General features: G+C 40.8%; 2 protein-coding genes across 3 annotated transcripts in view; one reads left to right on the forward strand and one right to left on the reverse strand.

Annotated features, from left to right (window-relative positions):
- Positions 1–16577, reverse strand: part of MKRN2OS (MKRN2 opposite strand) — a 275687-nt gene extending 259110 nt beyond the window's left edge. The window contains exon 1 of one of the 2 annotated variants that reach the window (XM_044078070.1): positions 16486–16577. The gene's annotated coding sequence lies outside the window, so the exon portion shown is untranslated. The remainder of the gene's footprint in view (positions 1–16485) is intronic. The other variant, XM_044078069.1, reaches the window with a different exon arrangement.
- Positions 16578–16589: 12 nt separating this feature from the next.
- Positions 16590–19616, forward strand: part of MKRN2 (makorin ring finger protein 2) — a 382638-nt gene continuing 379611 nt past the window's right edge. The window contains exon 1 of the mRNA XM_044076413.1: positions 16590–16760. Coding sequence (XP_043932348.1) covers positions 16723–16760 — 38 coding nt within the window. The 5' untranslated portion in view covers positions 16590–16722. The remainder of the gene's footprint in view (positions 16761–19616) is intronic.

A 19616-nucleotide genomic window follows, 5' to 3' on the forward strand; every position in this document is an offset into this window, starting at 1 on the left:
TTCCATGCTATTTAGTAGGCATCCTGGGATATTGTCTGAGCTCATCAATGCAGTATTATTGGCCACAGAAAGAGTACTGAAGACATGTTCCCTACTGATAGCAGTGGGTATTATATTTTATGGTATTCCCTGAGGGGAGGATGAGGGAAAGAGAGGGATAAAATTAGAACTGAATGTGTCTGCCAGTAGGTTTGCTATATCTCCTGGCTCAGTATAGATGGCTCCATTAAATTGTGTATTGCCTTTGAGGTTGTGGACATAGCTAAAGAATGCCTTGTGGTTGTTCTTGGCTGGGAGTCCAAATTTACCTCAACTTTGGCTCTGGAAAACTTTATCATTTGAGTTGTTTGCTTGGTTTGATGAGAGCATTTTTATCTGGACCTCCTAATTTTTGCCATGATTGTCTTCCTTTTATCATAGTGTCTATTGATGTTATGATTCCACCATGGTGGCTTGTTTTTTGAGTTAGTTCTGTACTTATTCCTGGTGGGTTACAGCTGCCTCTATGCATCTATTAACATACTTGTAAATGCTTTTTGTGAAGAGCTTCTGGTAGGTTGCAGTGTTCTCAATGTTTATGGGAGCTTGAAATTTTACTGTGTTATCACTGTAAATATATGCTACTCTTTTAGTATCTTAGATAGCAGCTTTTTCAAATTTCATAAATATATGTTCATTTTACAAACTTGAGATAAATGCTTTGCCTTTTGCTTTTAGGAATGTCACAATCTATTATTTCATTTAACATTAATGGTATTAAAGAGTCCTCAAAAGAGAAACAAACTGTTCAAATACCATTATAAAATTAATATAGTTTTCCTGCAAGAAAATCATTTGTTAGAAACACACAAACACAGAAGCTGTATCCGCTATGATTTTTAATTTAACTTGTTCCTCTTTCTCGAGGGGAAAAAGGAGTTGCAATTCTATGAAAATAGAGTATTCCAATTCCAAAAATTGTTTTCCACTTGCAAGGATTCTGGTGTCTTGTTTAAAATGACATTAAATAGCTATCTAAGTAGAACATCTATACTCCGCAAATGTATACTAGATTTGTAGAGTAAAAAAGTAGAAGTAGAGCTATACTAAACTTACTTTTTTATTGTTCACCCCATCTTCTACTTGTTTGTGTGTGTGTTTTAACACCTTTTTATCATTTAATACATAGTAAGATGTTCCCAGTTACATGCATTATACATTACAAATGTTCTTTTGTATAACTATCATAAATCCAGCATTGCATAAATTGCTCACCTCTTGCCTACCTTTAAACCTCACTCCTCCAAAATATTATTCTGCATTTATTATTCCCACCGTTTCCATTTATTTCTATGTAATTTGCTCCTACCCTTTTCTAAAGATCCCACGTCCGGTTCTTTTATCTCTGTCACAATATTCAAAACTTCAAACACAGTTAGTTTAGAATTTGATTTCTATTTTTAGTAACTTTTTTTGGGGGGGATGGGCAGCAAACAGAATTAAACCTAACAAGGCCTTACTGTGTTTAGGCAATGCAAATCATGTGTCCGAGCTCAAAAGAATCATTTCTTTAGTCACACCCATTTGATCACCCAATATTTCTGGCAGAGTACTCAGTAGGGAATTTTTAAAGTCTGCCATCTCATTACACTCCCAAAATATATGTCCCCAGTTACCCCCTTATTCCCCATCACACCTCCAACATTTGCCATCTACCTGAAGAAAAAAATCTTTGGAGTCTGCTTGGGATATAAAAATACCTATGCAAACACTTCCAAGTAAAAATCCTAAATCTTCTAGACTTTGTTGCATACCTGGGAGCCATACATATGTCCTCCACTTGTTCCCTTAAAAATTGCTTAATCAAGCTCTTTTCCCAATCTTTTCTAACCACATCTGATTGATTCCTTTAGTAATCATGTAATATTTTACATGCTCTACTCACTATCCCTTTTTAACAACAACTTCTGTTTTAGATTCAAATACAAATTCCATCACAGGGGGTGTTTCACGTAGGATTCTCCTATCCCTTTCTCTGTCTAAAAGCAGGGAAGGCAGTCTCTGGCCTGCAGTCCAAATGACGTATTGGCCTTGTCCCATTATACTACCTTTCCATCTCTAGCTATTTTCTCCCAATACCTTGGTTCCTTTTCCAGTTTTCTCCCATAAATGCCATCCCACTCTTACCTATTCTCTGTACCCTAACTGCAGCCATCCCTATCAGCAAAATCTCCTTTCGCCATTCTTGTGTTAAGCTTAGTTCTTGGAATACATTCTGCTACTTTATAGGTTCATAGGTTCATAGGTTTATACTAGGCTATCTGCCCTAAGGCATTTATAAGCCTAGCCCAAATTATTGTGGCTTACGCCACCCCTTATATGAAAAAATACTGTGCCCATTAGTTTGTTGTGCCTCTGTCCAGCAGTGACACAGAGTTGATTCCTGGGGTAAACCTACGATCTCCCATCCACAGGTCTAGATTTCTCTTGAACAGAGTCAGCGAGGTGCTCTGCCTCACATGGACCGGGATTTTATTCCACAGCATAGGGAGTCTCTGAGTGATAAATCTATCCCTCCAGCACGTCCTATTTATATCCGTGCTAAGGTTTAAGTCGCTTGCTCTAGTGGTTTTGGTGGATTTGGATTTTTGAGGTGGAGCATGTCCATTAATTCCGGGTTGGACATGGCCTTGTATGTCAGGCACATGTCACCTCTGAGCAGACGGTATGCGACTGAATAGAGCTGGAGTTTCTTCAATCTGGCAGCATATGACAGATTTTGGAGTCCCTTTATCCTTTTGGTGAGGAACTTTGGGGTCTCTCCAATTGCTGCAGATGTCGGGTGAGATACATCCCGAATGGGGCATTGTACTCGATCATTGGTCTGATAAGTGAAGAGTACAGGGAACAATGACCTCACTAGATCTGGATGTGAATCCCCTCATGATCAGGTGGGCAATGTAGAAGGTCTTTCTAACCACTTTAGCAATGTGAGTGTCAAAAGAAAGGCCACTGTCAACCTGGGTCCCCAGGTCCCTGATAACCTCTTCTGTGCTTAGTGGATTGCCACCTATAAGGTAGCTTGGGGTTACCTTGTTTTTCCCGAAGGGTATGACTATACATTTTTGGCGCTTAACTTCAGGCCATGGCTCTGGCACCAGCTATCTGTTTCCGTGAGTCCCTTCTGAAGGATATCCGTGTCCGATGCACTTTCCACTATGGCGCCCAGTTTGCAGTCGCCTGCAAACTTTGTCAGCCAAAGTCCTCCCATGTTGGCCTGTACTTCTGAGAAGTAGATGCCAAACAATAGGGGCCAAGGACCGAGCCCTGTGGGACACCACTTGTGACCGGCTTGGAGTCTGACACAGCGCCAGCAACTCTAACCCTGTGGGTTCTGTCCTTAAGCCAGTTTGCAACCCATCTTGTGACATATGGGTTTACATTTAAGCTGGTAAGTTTTTCTACAATACCCGAGTGGGGTATTGTGTCGAAGCCTTTGCAAGGTCAAGGTAGGGTGTATGGACTGCCTTTCCTCATCAATGGCCTTGGTGACTGTTTCAAGAAGTCAACCAAGTTCAAAAGGCATGATCTTCCCTTGACAAAGCCAAACTGGGTCAGGTCCAATGTCTGCAAGTCCCCTATATCTTTGTTTATGAGCTCCATTATGATCCTCTCCATAGCTTTGCAGACTAGACTTGTTAAGCTTATGGGGCGGTAATTACCAGGGTCCGTAGAGGCACCGCCTTTGTGGAGTGGGACCACAGTTGCCGTCACGCCACTCCTTGGGCACGTATCCTGTGGTAAGGCTGAGATTAAACAGCTGCCTTATGTGCGGGTTTAATTCCTCATTTAGCTCGTGTAGCACACAGCCGGGGACACCATCCGTCCCATTGATGCTGTGTTTTTAGCTTTAGAGAGAGCAGCTTTCACCTGCATTTGAGATGTCCGGGAGGCTACACTCGGCTGGGATAGTTATCTCTCCTTTAGGGGAGAGGGGTGAAGTTTGCACTGAACCTGTCTGCCAGTATGTTGGCAATGTCTGTGGGTTCAGTGATTTTTGTATCATTTTGGACTAATTCTGAGCATATCTGGGAGTTTCCACCCAGGTTCCTAACATAGCTGAAAAAGGCCTTATGATTGTCCTTTGAATCCATGGCAATTTTTCTCTCAAAATTGGCCTTAGTTGATTTTATGAGTGCTCGTATTTTTTACTAATAATGATCAGGGTGACTTCCTTTATGGATTTTGTTCTATCATGTAATAGCTTTCTCCTCTTATTGTAAAGTTTGTTAATGGCTGGGGTCCACCAGACTGGACGCTTGCCCTTTGTGGAAAGAGTCTTGGTTTTATTTGGGATTGCCTGATCCATGCAGTCCTGGAGGTGTTCATAGAAGGCATTTGTAAGGGCTTCCGAGCTTGGGTTGTGGTTTCCTCTGGCTCAGGGGCCTTGAAGGATACCACACCAGTCTTGAGTAGTGTGAAGTTTGCTTTAGAGAAGTTCTTCACTATGGTCTTTTTGCTTGGGGTGGGGGCGGATGTGGATTTCCAGTGAGATTAGTTTATGATCAGATCTCACCAATGAGGGATATACTTCCGTGTGGAGCATTTTGTCCCCATGTTTGTGACAATGAGATCTAGTATATTTTCTCCTCTCGTGGGAACAGTGACTAGCTGTTCCATGGCATTTGAATTTATGAACTCCAGGAACCGTTGGGCTAGAAAGTTAGGGCTTGAGTAATGTTCCCAGTCTATATTCGGTAGTTGAAGTCACCCAATATGATGGTGTTTGGAGATACATTTATACCCTCCAGTGTCTTCAGGAAGGCGGTGTGGGGTTCCTGAGTTTGAGAGGGTGGCCTGTAGCATGCTACAATTTGTAGAGCAGTTTTGCCTATGGTTAGTTGCACCTGGATGGTTTCCAAGCTTCGCGTTGCCACCAACCTGGAGGTGTGAGTATCCTTTATGAATATGGATACACCCTCCTTTTGTGGTGTGGTCCGGTTTTGGGGCCGAACGCATGATATGAGGTAAAACCTAATAGTGCCGGGGTGCTCTCAGGAGCCTTGAACCAGGTTTCAGTTACAGCACAGACATCGATGTTCTCCATACTGAGAAGGGCCTCGAGTGCGTGCATTTTGAGATTTAGACTTCTGGCATTGAGCAGCATTACCCTCAGTTTCTTCCCATTTTTGTTTTCTAGGGTGGTAGGTTTAGAATTTGAGCCTTGCCTAAAAAAGGCACTATGGGGGTGGCAAGAGCCTTAGCCAATATCCGGAATACAATATTCTGTATGGCTGTTGTTATTCTCTTTAAGGATCTGCATCCAAAGTCCCACTCTCTCCATATATCTTGAATTTCTCCCTTTTCGTCATCATCCCTTTCAATATCCCTTCAAATCAGGTAATCCTAAACCATTTTGTTCCTTTGGAAGGATCAACTTATTCCACTTGACTCTTGCCATCTTCTCCTCCCAGATGAATTCCTTCAACTCTTTATTAATTATTGTCCACAATTTCTCCTATTATTGATAAAAATATGCCTGGCCTGTACATAAAACTAAAGGGACTAAAAGATCTTCACTGCTTGTATATTGCTATCCATATCCATAAAGAAGAGCTTCCCATTTCTCAGTTGTTGTATTATCTTTTTAGTCTCTTCCCACATATCCTTAACTGTCATAATGGAAGTCTTTTTAATCCATACTGCTAAATACTTCAGTTTACTGTTTCCCATAAATTTGGGTATTGCTAAATCAATTCATGTTTGGGTACATACTTTACAGATGTAGTCTTTGTTTTATTTTCATTAATTTTATGTCCTAAAAAGACTTAAAACTGCCTCAAAATGTTCCACAACACTGACATGTCCTTTTCTTGTTTTATCAGGTACAAAATAATATTTTCTGCAAATAAAGCCAACTTTTCTTGATTACCATACCAAATATATTCTTGAATTTCTGAGTCACTTATTTTTTTTTTTTGTCAATGGCTCTAAATATAAAGCAAATAACATAGGGGAAAGAGGACACCCTGCCTGTTTTTTTCTCTTAAGGCACAACTTATCAGACAGGAAACCTCCCACTTATATCCCTCAACCTCCCACTTATATCCCTCATACATCCTTCTAATTAACCTTATAATTGAATCAGGGAATGCAAATGTTTCATTGCCCTATTCATAAAATCCCACCTTACTCTGTCAAATGCTTTCTCTGCATCAAGACCCACCAACAACAATAGTATTTTCTTACATGCTGCTTCCCCTGGATCATCATTGTTCTAGTAATGTTGTCAAATGTTTGTCTCCCCCTCCACAAAACCACACTGATCCATGTCTATCAATTCTGGCAACACCTTTTCCATTCTTTTAAAACTATACTAAATGTATTAATTAATAACTTTAATGGCTAATTAATTTAGGGGGAGACAAACATTATGTTAAGGAAAAATGATACTAGTACAAAAAACAAACATCAGAAGTTCAGAAAATGACAACAGTTTTGGCCACCCCCACCACAAAGTTATATCCTTACCGCAAATACTTCATTCATAATCCCTCACCATAACATTATGGCACACCAATCTGCTCTCACCTCTCTGTGGCTAGCCTACTTGTACAAAGTATTTTGAAGTAGAGTAACAACTACCCATTGCTACCATCTAACATTTTTACAACATGTGAGAGATGTGATTATCTGCTTCACTTGAAGGTTAAGCTGTCACATCAGGAAACTGTTGATAAACACCTCATTCCAACAACACATAACACAAAACTTCAACCTATGTTGAGGCTGTTAAGAACTTACCAAAGCCTCTTAAAGTCACTACAAAAAAATTTCAGTCTCAAACACTTGATGGAGCACTTACTACCACAAACACTAACACAACTTCTAAACAGAGATTGCAAGCTAGTCACCAGGGAGACAAGCAGATGCTCAAAAGGCCATTACAGCCTACCTTTATACACAGAAATGTCCTTATCACCGGTTACTCTATTGTTCATCATACCAACTCCACTAACTAACATTTGGAGAGACATAACAGAATTTGCTCGGTATGTGTTGGAGTCAAGAAAGACACTGGTCTTGAGTAACATTTTATATTCACTTAGAATTATGCCTACATATCAGGAAAAACTAACCGTCTTTAATAACTGGTTAAGTATCTGGGGCCATTCAAAGAGGATTCAGCACCTGTCAGCCTGAGATTCAATGGTGAATAGACCACCAGTTGGAGGTCAGGTCTCAACTCCCTTAAAAAAGGTATGCTGTATAATAATAAGAAAGCAGAATATTTGTGATTAGATAATACATTTTTTTGCATCACTATATTTTGAGTACTGAAAGTTTTAAAATATGATGTTGATAATTTACTTAGTAACTTATTGCATGCAACATATAAACATTATTGGGAAGAGTATAAAGAGGAGAAAAGGAAAAAGTTACCAGTAGATAACGATATAACAGAATATGCCAAAGAAGTGTTGGCATGGAAGATAAATGAGCAATATTCTACAATTAAGAAAATTGTGATACAAAAATATTCTAGTTGACTATTATACAGTAAGTCATTGCCATAAGTTAATAAGCTGTCAAGAAGTACACCTCCCAGTTACCTTATGAAATTCAGAGACAGCCTTAACACAATCTTCTAGCAGTAATATGTGCAGCACAGCATCGGGCTGTCTCTGAGGCCATGCTACATGCTAATAAAGCAAACCAGGGGAGAGGCATATGCTAATTATCCATGTGCTGTTTCCACTGAAACTGCCTGTAGGAAGGCATCTACTCGTTGAGTGACTCAATAGGTTCATAGGTTGGTACTAGGCTATCGGCCCTAGGGCCTATATAAGCCTAGCCATAATAATTCCCTGGATATTTCTTCCCACAATATTTACTTCCCTGGACCCCTGTCTAGAAGGGTGGCTGACGTGATCCCCGAGGTGAATTTCCTATCTCCCATCCAATCGTCAAGGTTCCTTTTGTCAGAAAAGATTTAAAGATGTATGGAAATGGCTGGACATGTATGGGCAGTCTATTCCAGAGTATGGGGAGTCTCTGGGTCAGGAACCTATCCCTCCAGCATGTTTTGTTCATTGTGATGACAAGGTTTAGATCCCTGGAGCGTGTGGCATTCAGCTGTGTAGATTAGCACTGTTGCTCCCACAATGTTGCAATGGTGAATACAGCCAAAACAGTGTTTAGCCATTGCAGAAGTGAGTACTGGGGAATTTAATAGTAAGGCAGGGTTCAGAGGTGTGTGAGTGAGTGTATGTGGGGGGGCTGCATGAGTGTGCGTGCGTGTGTGTGTGTCTGCCTTGGAAATAGTGTAATGGGGGTAGTAAGGGGGTGAGGTAGGGATATGAGTGTGTGTGTTATTAGGTTGATAGGTGACTGTGTATGTGTGCTAGATATGTAGGTGTAGGATGGGGTGGCTGAGTCCTACTGTATGCTTGTGTGTGTGAGTGTGGCTGGGGGGGTTACTTTTGTTTCCACAATGTGATCTCCAACATTTTAACTGCCATGGGAAGTGCTGATCTACACTTTGTGGTAAGTAATTGATTCAGAGACATGAAAATTAGCCCATAATGCTTTTTTTTTCCTCATCTTTGCTAACTTACCTCTGAATTGCAAAATACCGTATTGTTGGAGCAGGGCCTTTTTAGTGTCAGCCATACCCCTCACTCTGGACCTGTTAATCAATCCTTGAGATTGTCAGAAAAGATTTAAAGATGTATGGAAATGGACTAACATTTTATGGAGAGTGCAATTAAATAAATTGCTATTCAAAGCTTTAATGGTATATAAATGTGCAGAAGAAAGAACATGTCATGTGTATAAAATTAAAACAGTCCAACCTGTGTTTTTTACTGTAAAAGACTTCAGAAGTTTGGTAACCTGATTGTAAGGAATTGTGAGTGCTGTATTTTAAAATTTATAATATGGATGTGGTGCTTTATGGAATGCATGAGTCTATAAGAGGGAGAAATACTGATGAAACAGATAAAATGTTTTTTTCATGTTTATGTTTTATTTGGAAGAACAGAACTGATGAAAACTTATTTCGTAGAAGTGTGGCATTACAGATGTGATTTAAAGTTTTAAACTTTGGTTGTGGTAAAAAGGGTGAGGTGAAAATTATGTGCATTATATGATGTTTACTTTGTAAAATAAATTATTTATTTTGTTCATAGGTTCACAAATGTAAACTTGGCTAACAACCACTGGAACCTTCATAAGTCTATCCAAGCATCCCAAATGTATCCCATAAGTTTTTTGAGCCTTAAAGGTTATTTTAAGGGGTATATGTAAGCTAATGAATTGTTTACACATTGCCTCTATCTATTAGATACACAGATGCTAGACATGGGATGAATTTCCAATTCACCATCCACTACTCTGGGTTACACTTGCATGCAGTTAAGGAAGAACTCTGCTTCACATGGATGCCTGTTCCAGAGGACAGGAATTCACCGACACACATACCTATCCCTCCAACATGTTATATTTATGTTGCTAGCAAGGTTCAAGTTCCTATATCAAGTAGTTCTGATGCTACTTACTTTGCAGATGTGCAAAAGTTCTATCAAGTAGGATCCAAGGTGCACTGCATGCCAGGCACAGATGACCTCTCAACAGTCTATAGGAAATAGAATAAAGAGATAGTGTTTTAAGGCAATCTGAGCTGGGCTTGCTGTTTACACCCTGTAATCTTTTTGTGACGAATATAAATAATTATAAATAATTGTACATAAACATGTATGACGATATTTGATTTTATTATTTTGTAAATATAGACAGCTTTAAAAAGTACTCCTACTTTTTCAGTAAGTGTACAATCTTTGTTAATTTTTTTTGTAACTTTTTAATTATTATTAATTGTGTACAATTACCTCTGAAGATAACCCAATGTGTTATGTAAATTCATTCAAATGTTTTATTGTACATTTCTTTACTATGTTTTTTTCTTCAGTGTTACAATGCGTCTTACTATATTGTACTGTGGAGCTTTATCTACATTTGCTTATCTGTTTTACTGTAAAATTTTCATTGTATTTATCTTCAATTTTGTAAATTTTCTTGCTTACTTGTACTGTGGAGCTTTTCTCCCTGGGCCTCCACTGAAAAAGGACTTTTGTTCGGATGGACTATCCCGGTTAACAAATGTCAAATAAATAAGTGCCATGAGAACTTTTACACCCACTTAAGCTACCATCAGCTTGGGTAGATGAGTACGATAACCAGTTTAATACCTCATGAGAAATATAACCATACCTCTCAATCTATCACTGCAAGAAATCTGGACAAAGTCAGAAATAAAAGGGTGAAAATTGCCCCAAAATATGGTCAACTTTTAAATACTGTTCCTATAAACTTAGTTGCTAAATTAACTGGATGTTCGTCGTCTCCCATTGCTGCAGTCCTGACTAATGGGTACTCCGCTGCCCTCCATTGGCCCGAATACCAAAGGGCTAGATCTGGCGTCGGTCATGGCGCCCGAGACTGACGTGGTGTCAGTATAAATGCGCATGACCGACACCATAACTTTAGTCTTTCTTGCCGCATGGTCCTGAGCAGAAGCAGAATTTGCAAGTGCCGTTCGGCGTTCTGGAATTGTCGGTTTTCGAGTTTCAGACCGGAGACCAAGTTGGGCTAAGTACCCCATTGGGGACATTTTATTTTTTGTCTTTTTCTTGTCTCAGTATTGTCGGATGTCAGAAAAAGTTAATAACTGTATTTCTTGTGGGAAACAGATTCCTCATAGGGATTACCATTCACTCTGCATTCCTTGTTTAGGGCCTGAGCACGACGTTGTTGGGTGTCGCTTTGTGCTACTTTTAATAAGCGCACTATTAAACGTCGGTTGGACTGTGCTAGGCTGGTGTTTGGTAAACGTTGTAATTACAACATGCCGTCGGATTCTCCGATGACTGGCTCTTCTAAGAAGCGCAAAGAAAAGTCTTTGCGGTCCAAGCAGGATGAGGCGTCCGCTCCGGACGTCGGTCCTGTAGAACCACTGGCTGCTTCAGTGGCTCTTTCTGACAGTGTGCCTGAGTGTCAAGGGGAGCCTTTGTTACTACAGGGGGTGGCTTCTCCTTTGTTAGGCCAGGTTGAGGGTGCTCCTCTGTTGTCTGTGGCTCCCTCCCCTCGTAGGGTGGTTAAGCCTCCTCCTTCTCTAGGCAGAGGCCATTCTAAGTCTAAATCTGCCCTGGTGCTTTTCCCCAGGGTCCAGCTCCTAGGAAGCACATGTTGAAGATGGCTGAAGATTTGATTACTTTAATTAGGGTTCCATGCCTCCCTCAGAAGAGGCCCAGGGTAGACACAGAGTTGGAGGGTTTGGTTCAGTCTTCCATTGAGTCAGATTCCTCTGTGGAAGACCTTCAGGATTTCCTCCCTATTCTGATTCGAAGCTGAGGATGCTTCTCCCTCTCGTCCCCTCCAGAAGATTTTTCTTTCTCTGAAACTTTGCATTCCATGAGGGAACATTTCAAATGGGAGGGCCAGGATTATTCTGATTCTCGTAAAAGGCTGAGAGAATTTTTGTTTTTGCCTCAGCACAGGCCCTTGGCTATTCCTCCTGTACTGGATGTTGTTCAGGATGTGTTTTCTGAGGCTGCCCTTAACCCAGATTCTCTGCCTCCTGCCCCTGTTAAACCAGATAGATACTACAGGGTTCCGGAAGCTCACAAGTACTTGTTTAAGAGCCCTAGAGCTGATCCTGAAACTATTTCTCAAGGCCCCAAGGGCGTTAAGGCCTCTGTGGTTAAGAATCCAGTTCCTCTGGACAAAGATGCTAGGGCCCTGGATAGGTGGGGTAAAACTGTATACCTCTTCTACTTTGGCTATGAGGGCTTTGAATTGTCAGTTTCATATGCTCAAGTATCAGAATGTTTTGTTAAGTCAATTGAAATGTAAAGTGGATGCTTTAGCTGAAGGTATTGACTGTAAGGAGCTTCAGGATTTAGTGCATGCTTCAGACCAGGTTGGGAAGCATTCTCTGCAGTGTGGTTTTGATGCTTTACAAGCTTCTTCCAGGGTGGCTGCTACTAGTTCTGTTGTTCGCAGACATGCCTGGCTTAAAGGTCAGTCCTTGTCGGAGCATGTTAAAGCTCAGACATGGATGCTCCTTTGCAGTCTGATGTTCTTTTGGCCCTCCTGTGGAATTAGTTTTGAAAAAAATGGAGGAAAAAGCTAAATCTATGCAGACAGTTAAGGAATTTTTACAGGTTCAGCCTCCTAAGTTCAATAGGAATTGGCCTGCTAAGGGATGGTCTTTTCCCTCTTCGGATTTTCATTCTAGAGGCAAGTCGAGGCGTGGTAGAGGTAGGGCTTCCTTTCAGGGCCCTGTTACTTCTAGGTCTTTGAGTTCCTCTACCCCTTCTGCTGGGGAGGGCAAGGGTCAGTCCTTGCGAACGCAGACCCAATGACCTGTGTCTTCGGCTGCCGGACTCTGCTTTGCTGGCAGCTCCTCTGGGCGGAAAACTGGGACTTTTCAACGGGAATTGGCATTTGGTTACCCAGGACAAATGGGTGTTGGACATTGTAACTCGAGGCTACAAATTTTATTTTCACACTTTCCGCCTTTCAATGGTATGCCGGATGTGCCTCATCAGCAAAAATTGGAAGCACAGGCACAGGTTTCTTCTCTGCTCCAGTTGGGAGCAATACAGGAAGTTCCTTCTGCGGAAAGGGGCACAGGGTTTTATTCCCGTCTTTTCTTAGTGCCAAAGAAGGGAAATACTTGGAGGCCCATTCTGGATTTATCCATTCTAAACACCTTTCTAGAAATTCCAAATTCAAGATGTTAACACTGCAACAGCTGTTGCCTATGCTGGGCAGGGATCACTGGATGGTGACTTTGGATCTCAAGGAGGCCTATCTCCACATTCCTATCAGGCCCAGTTGCAGGAAATTCCTGAGGTTTCGGACTGGGAATTTGCATTATCAGTTCTCTGCATTGCCCTTTGGCTTGTCTACTGTGCCCAGGGTATTCACGAAAGTCCTGGCTCCAGTAATAGCTTTTCTCAGACTACGGGGAATTCAGATTTATCCTTATCTGGACGATTGTTTGATACTGGCTCAAGACAAGCACGAACTACTTCGACATCTGCAGTGTGTGATGACAGTTTTCAGATGCCTGGGGTATTCTGTGAACGAAATAAAGTCCAGTCTAGTACCCTCACGAGAGATGTGTTTTCTGGGTGTGAGTCTGAATACAGCGACTCAGATGGCATTTCTTACCCCGGACAAACAAAGAAATCTTCACCAGTACTTCCTACAGCTATCAGTCCTGTCCAGGCTGACTGCAAGGACAGTCCTTCAAGCCTTGGGGTTCATGGCATCTTGCATTCTAGTACTTCCCAATGCCAAACTGCATATGAGGAAGCTACAATGGTATCTCAAAAGCGTTTGGACTCAACACAGCCACGATTTGGACACTGTCATTCGGATTCTTCCTTGCATCCAGAAGGAATTTGTGTGGTGGGCTCAGGAATGTCACCTAAACAAGGGACTCTCTGTGACCCAACCAGAGGCAAGTCAGATATTAACGACAGACGCCTCGGAGTCAGCCTGGGGTGCTCATTTCAAAGGAAAATGGATTCAAGACCTTTGGCCCCCGGAGTTGCTTCACTTGCATATCAATATGAAGGAGATGCTGGCAGTTCAATTTGCCTTAAAAGCATTCAAGGATCTGCTTCACCCGAGACTAGTGTTGATTCGAACAGACAACACAACTGTCATGTGGTACATCAACAAGCAGGGGGGAACTCATTCTTACCCTCTTTGCAGACAAGCAATGCTGTTATGGGAAACTGCTTTGGATCTGCACATCACTCTTCGAGCACAGTTTCTGCCAGGGGAACAGAATTCGTTAGCAGATGTTCTGAGCAGACAAATGGTGGATCCTCACGAATGGAAGTTGGATCCTCAGGTGTTTCGTCAGTTGACCATGGCTTGGGAACTCCAGACATAGATCTGTTCGCTTCTCCCCTGAATTTCCAACTACCTCTGTATTGCACAAGGCTGTTTCATCCAAAGCCTGGAAAATAGATGCACTATCCTTCAGTTGGAGCAACCTTCACGTGTATGCCTTTCCTCCTCTGCCTCTTCTTCCAAAAGTCCTGTTGAAAGTCAGGAGGGACAAACCGTGCATGATCCTTATAGCACCGGATTGGCCTCGTCAGCATTGGTACCCTCTGTTGAGGAGTTTAATTCAGGGGGCCCCTTGGCCATTACCACGGATTCCTCACTTATTGTCTCAAGAAAACAATCATTTTCTCAATGTCAGGGTGCGATCCCTACACCTGACAGCCTGGCACATTCAGTTTTAGAGAATGAGGGCCTTCAGCTCCCTCAACAAGTTTTGGATGTTCTTTTGGAAGCCAGGCGTCCTAGTACTCGAAAAGTTTATGCTGATAAATGGAAGAGATTTTTTCTTTGGAGTTCAGCTAAAGGCTTTGATGTCACATTGCCTGATTTGAGTTGTACATTGCAATATTTGACTATGTTATTGGACAAGGGTTTGTCTTTCTCTTCTATTAAAGTGCATGCTGCAGCTATTTCTGCTCACTATGATGGTGACCCTCCTTTATTTTCACATCCATTGCTTAAACAGTTTCTTAGAGGGGCAAAGAATATAAGACCCCACGGAGGGCTCCTACTCCTACTTGGGATCTTAATTTTGTTTTGGAGAAGCTGACTCTGCCTCCTTTTGAACCTGCAGCTACGGCTGACTTGAAGTTGTTGTCTTGGAAGACTGCTTTTTTGTTGGCTGTTACTTCTGCTAGAAGGGTATCTGAATTACAGGCTCTCATGGCAGTGGAACCTTTTCTGATTTTTCACAGGGACAGAGTTTCCTTGCATTAATCCTACTTTTCTGCCTAAAGTGGTTTCTAATGTGGCATTGAACCAGTCTATACATTTGCCTACTTTTATGCTAACCCCAAACTGAAGGGGAAAAAGTTTTGCATTCTTTGGATGTACATAGGCAGTTACGATATTATTTGTTCAGAACCAAAGAGTTCAGAAGTTCTCATCAGTTGTTTGTTTCGTTTGCTGTGACTTCCCGTGGAAAAGCTGTCTCGAAACAAACTATTTCTAAGTGGATTGGCCATTGTATTGCTTTTTGTTATTCTCATCATGGTGAAGAAGTTCCAGTTGGGATCAGGCCTCATTCTACTAGGGCTACGGCCACATCTACTGCTTTTTTAAGAGGGGTAGCTACTAAAGACATTCTAGAGGCAGCTACCTGGAGTTCTGTACATACCTTTACAAAGCATTATCATTTGCCTCTTTATTCTAAGTCTAGGGCTGGGTTTGCCACTGCAGTCTTACAGGGCATGTCTGCAGCTCCTCAGGCTATTTAGTTGTCCGACCTCCCTTTTTGTTTTTTCCGTTGCTCTGGGATTCTACCCATTAGTCAGGACTGCAGCAATGGGAGACGAACATAGTACAGTTTTGTACCTACCATAAATGTAGATGTTCGGGGAACACCATTGCTGCAGTCCAATTTCCTCCCTCCTTCCCCCTTTTTCTTTTTAGATTGGGGTTTTTGGGTGGTGTTTTTTTTTGCATTCTGACATCTGAGGCAAGAAAGACTAAAGTTATGGTGTCGGTCATGCGCATTTATACTGACACCACGTCAGTCTCGGGCGCCATGACCGACGCCAGATCTAGCCCTTTGGTATTCGGGCCGATGGAGGGCAGCGGAGTACCCATTAGTCAGGACTGCAGCAATGGAGATCCTCGAACATCTACATTTATGGTAGGTACAAAACTGTACTTTTTGCATTATTATGCATTTTCCGAAGGATATGAAGTCTGAAATTCAAATATGTCATTATTTAGTATTCTTTAGTGACGTCAGTCCAATGACTTGACAGAAAACCACACATTTTATGAGGCACAGACCAAAAATATGAGGCAAAAATACGGACATTCTGCGAAAATCTGGACAGTTAAAAGGTATATTAACCCACCCGGGTGCAGGGCGCAAACCCACATCCTTCTAATCTTCAAAGGCAAGTACATACACTGGGCCACCTGTTGAGTCAGTTGCTTGTGATCAAGAGCACAAAAGAGCATTTAAAATAGGAACAGGGCTCTCATAATTCTTCCTCCTTACGTCTCAAACGGTTTTCTTTATTTACCTTATCAGCAGCTTCTGAAGCTGCAGGCTCAAATTACATATTTATGTTAGAAATTTGCTGATTTTCATATAAATACTTCAGGATCACCAAGGAATGGGTTATGGCTTTTTTGCTTACATTTTTTATCATGATAAAACCCAAAGAAGGAATACATTACCATTAATACATAGATCAGAAAGTGATAGTTTATTAGACGTTTTTCACATTTGTCTATGTCAAGAAGTACTTCTCTGCTACAACTTCATTTCCATTAGTAAGAAACAAACCACTGCTTCCTTAGTTAATGCTCTCCAACCCCAAAATTTCTAACACGTTTCTGGAATTTATTTGCAGTTGCTTAAAAAGTGAAAAACCTCACCGTCCAATCCATGAAATGATTCGATTGAACGAATAATATAACTACGTTCCGGGATCAGCATTAAAAATGCACCTAAAGTACGCAAACCGTTGTGTAGGAACTATATTTGAACGTCCGCACGCTGTATGAGGACAGACATTGGGTTGCACGGGATGAGGGATGTCGGTGGAAAATGTTAGTGCAACAGTTCTTGTGTCAATGGTTGTAGCTGGTTAGTGTGAAGAGGAGGAGCACAACATGTTACAAACAATGAACACAAAACAAGTGACTTGCCGGTAAGTATTGTGTTTACTATACCTCCCATTTGCTATGGTTCTTAGCTTTGTGTCGATTTACATTGTAAAAGTTGTGTGACTTGCGTTTAATTGTAGACCAGAAAGCAGCTGACAAGAACTTGACTTGCAGTCTGCTCTTAATTTTCATATGCAGGTTATGTTGGCAATCGCAAGGATACCTCTAGGAAGTGAAACTGGCATGCGCTTGAGAGGTGACTTTGTTTTCGTTTAACTGGAAATGGACCATACAGGAGTGGGACAAAAGCTCCAGTTGTATTTTGAATATCTGCTTAGTAAAATTTCAGTTAGGGTGTCCTGTCATGTTATTATTTTTATATAAATATTGTAGAGTCTGTTTTGATTTTTTTAAGATTTGTAAGATGTTGGCTGGTGTTGGAACAGTCGGCAACTCAAGTGTTTAGTTACTATCTTTGTTTGCAGTTTATGCATTAATTTTCTAAATGGCTTGTCCCTGTGAAGATAGTTGTGACATTAATCAAAATGGGACAGATCGGACTGCTCTGTGCCCGTCAATTAATCCCCAGATCGTCTTGTATGATCCTAGCCATTCTATGAATATACAAACGATAGTCTGATTGCGCCTCTTTACCTCTCAACTGTTCCTGATTTTGAGGGATGATCTCGATTTTGACTCAGTTTTGGTCTGTCCCTCTTTTAAAGCTTGTGACTGTTGCAGAAAAGTTGTGGGATTGCACTTAATAAATAACGATAGTAATCAGAGTTAAAAGCTTGTTTTAGTTTAGAAAATGTATATTAATTCACGTTCTCTTAGTCTGTCAGTGGCTCAAGTTAATAGTGCTAATGAGTGTCACTAACTATTTTTGAATTTTCCCTGATTCTGTTGAGATTTGTTCCCTGATTGGTTGAGAGCTATGGTGCTAGCTATGCAGAGGTGATACTTGATAGGTGCATTGACCCCTTAGCTGCCACCTGTAGGAACAAGTTATGAAGGAAAGGAACCTGTGTTCTGCAGTTTTTATCCATGTCATCTGATTAGGCCACTAATAAAGGGGTAGAACTTAAACTTTTATGGCACTTTCACCTTGGTGCATGGGGTGACCAAATATAGGTGTACCATATACACACCGAAAGTTAAACAATATTTTAGATGGTGCACATTGAAGCCATCTTTTAATCATTCTTGTAATAATTCTTGTAATATCAGCATTATAATCTGTGTTACAGATTTTTCATTAACCTCCGGCTTCTTTCTAGAACCAAATGTCCCTATCTGTAGTCACCTAATTTTTCCTGTTTACCACCTCATAGCTATTGCATTGTCTGGTTGGTTTACAGACTCTGACACTATTATGTTCAGACTATCATTAAAGTTGCCAAGTTACCTGGTGTAAGATGTGTTCTTCATTCATGTTAAATATGGGGAAACAATCCTTCATGCTCTCCAACAGAACATGAAATTATTTTCTTTTCTATTCAAAGCACACTTTTTTTTAAACAAGAAGTATCTTTAAATTATCACATATGACATAGGCACTCACCCATTCATATAAATGAAAACCATATCGATATAGTTGTAGTTACAAACATTATACATCATTTATAATCTATCCAGTCATTGTCAGTCAAACATTGCATAGCTCATTCAAATCTTGCCTTCTTTTAAACATCGATCCTCCTCTGCATATATTGTTCCCACAATTTCCATTTTTTTCTATGTAATTTGGTCCTACCCTTTTCTAAAGATCCCAATTCCAGTTGTTTTATCTTTGTTACTTTATTCACTACGTCTAGTAAACTTGGTTTAGACTTTGATTTCCATTTTCTAGTAATTGCTTTTTTGACAGCCACCATGATTAGACTTAGCAAGGCCTTACTATGTCTAGGCAATTCAATTCTGTATCATAGCTCAAAAAATCATTTCCTTAGTTATACCAATTTGCTCACCCAGTATACTCTGACAGAGAGGTCTGCAGGCAATCTTTAAAGTCTGCCATTTCATTACACTTCCAGAAAATATGTTCCCATTTACCTCTTTCTTCCCCATCACACCCCCAACATTTGCTGTCTACCTGAACAACCTCCACCTCTAAATACCTAGAACTATGGCTTGATAGTCACAAAATTTACATTTCTGCTTACAAAGTGAGATTCAAACTAAACCTCCTTCTCATACTTCCCCTTTTCTATCTCAAGCAGCCAGAGCAACCATTGGCAACGTGGTTCTCCTTTCTAAACTTGAATATGGGCTCCCAATTTTTGCTTCTGCCCCTCTCTCCCCAACAGCATCTGGCAATTCATTACAAACTAACTTCTCTGTGAGTATCATCCTAGAAAAAGCCAAATGGTTACCCATAAAACAGAGAGCTAACCTAATTTCAGTTTCACAACTCTACAAACTACTCCCGTGTGTGTGTGTGTGTGTGTGTGTGTGTGTGTGTGTGTGTGTGTGTGTGTGTGTGTGTTTGAGAGTATGCTTGCATGAAAGTGAGAATGAGCTTGATCGAGCCATTGTTTTACACTTGCTAAGCAGTGCTATTGCTGTTTAGTGAGTGTAAAATAAGTGATTGATTATTTACAAAAAAATAGAAAATTTAGTGCGCTTGCTTGTCTGAGTCTATTCATGCTTGGCATGTATAAAAGCTGTGTGTGTGTGAGATCAAACAGTAGTAGCATTTGAGGCATACATGCCTCTCCTCTTAGCTCAAGATATCTGGATAAAGCCTAAAATAATGGGATGGGGGAAGCTTTGCAACAGGGACATTTGCTCTTACAAACTGTAGAAACTTGCTAGAAAAACAAGATTTGTTTTGGCATGCATTTTCCGAAGAAAATGAAGTCTGAAACTGAAATGTATGTCATTTATCAACTTCATCT

Source organism: Protopterus annectens, chromosome 7.part0 (assembly GCF_019279795.1).
Source record: "Protopterus annectens isolate FY-2018-M chromosome 7.part0, PAN1.0, whole genome shotgun sequence".
Lineage (NCBI taxonomy): Eukaryota > Metazoa > Chordata > Ceratodontiformes > Protopteridae > Protopterus > Protopterus annectens.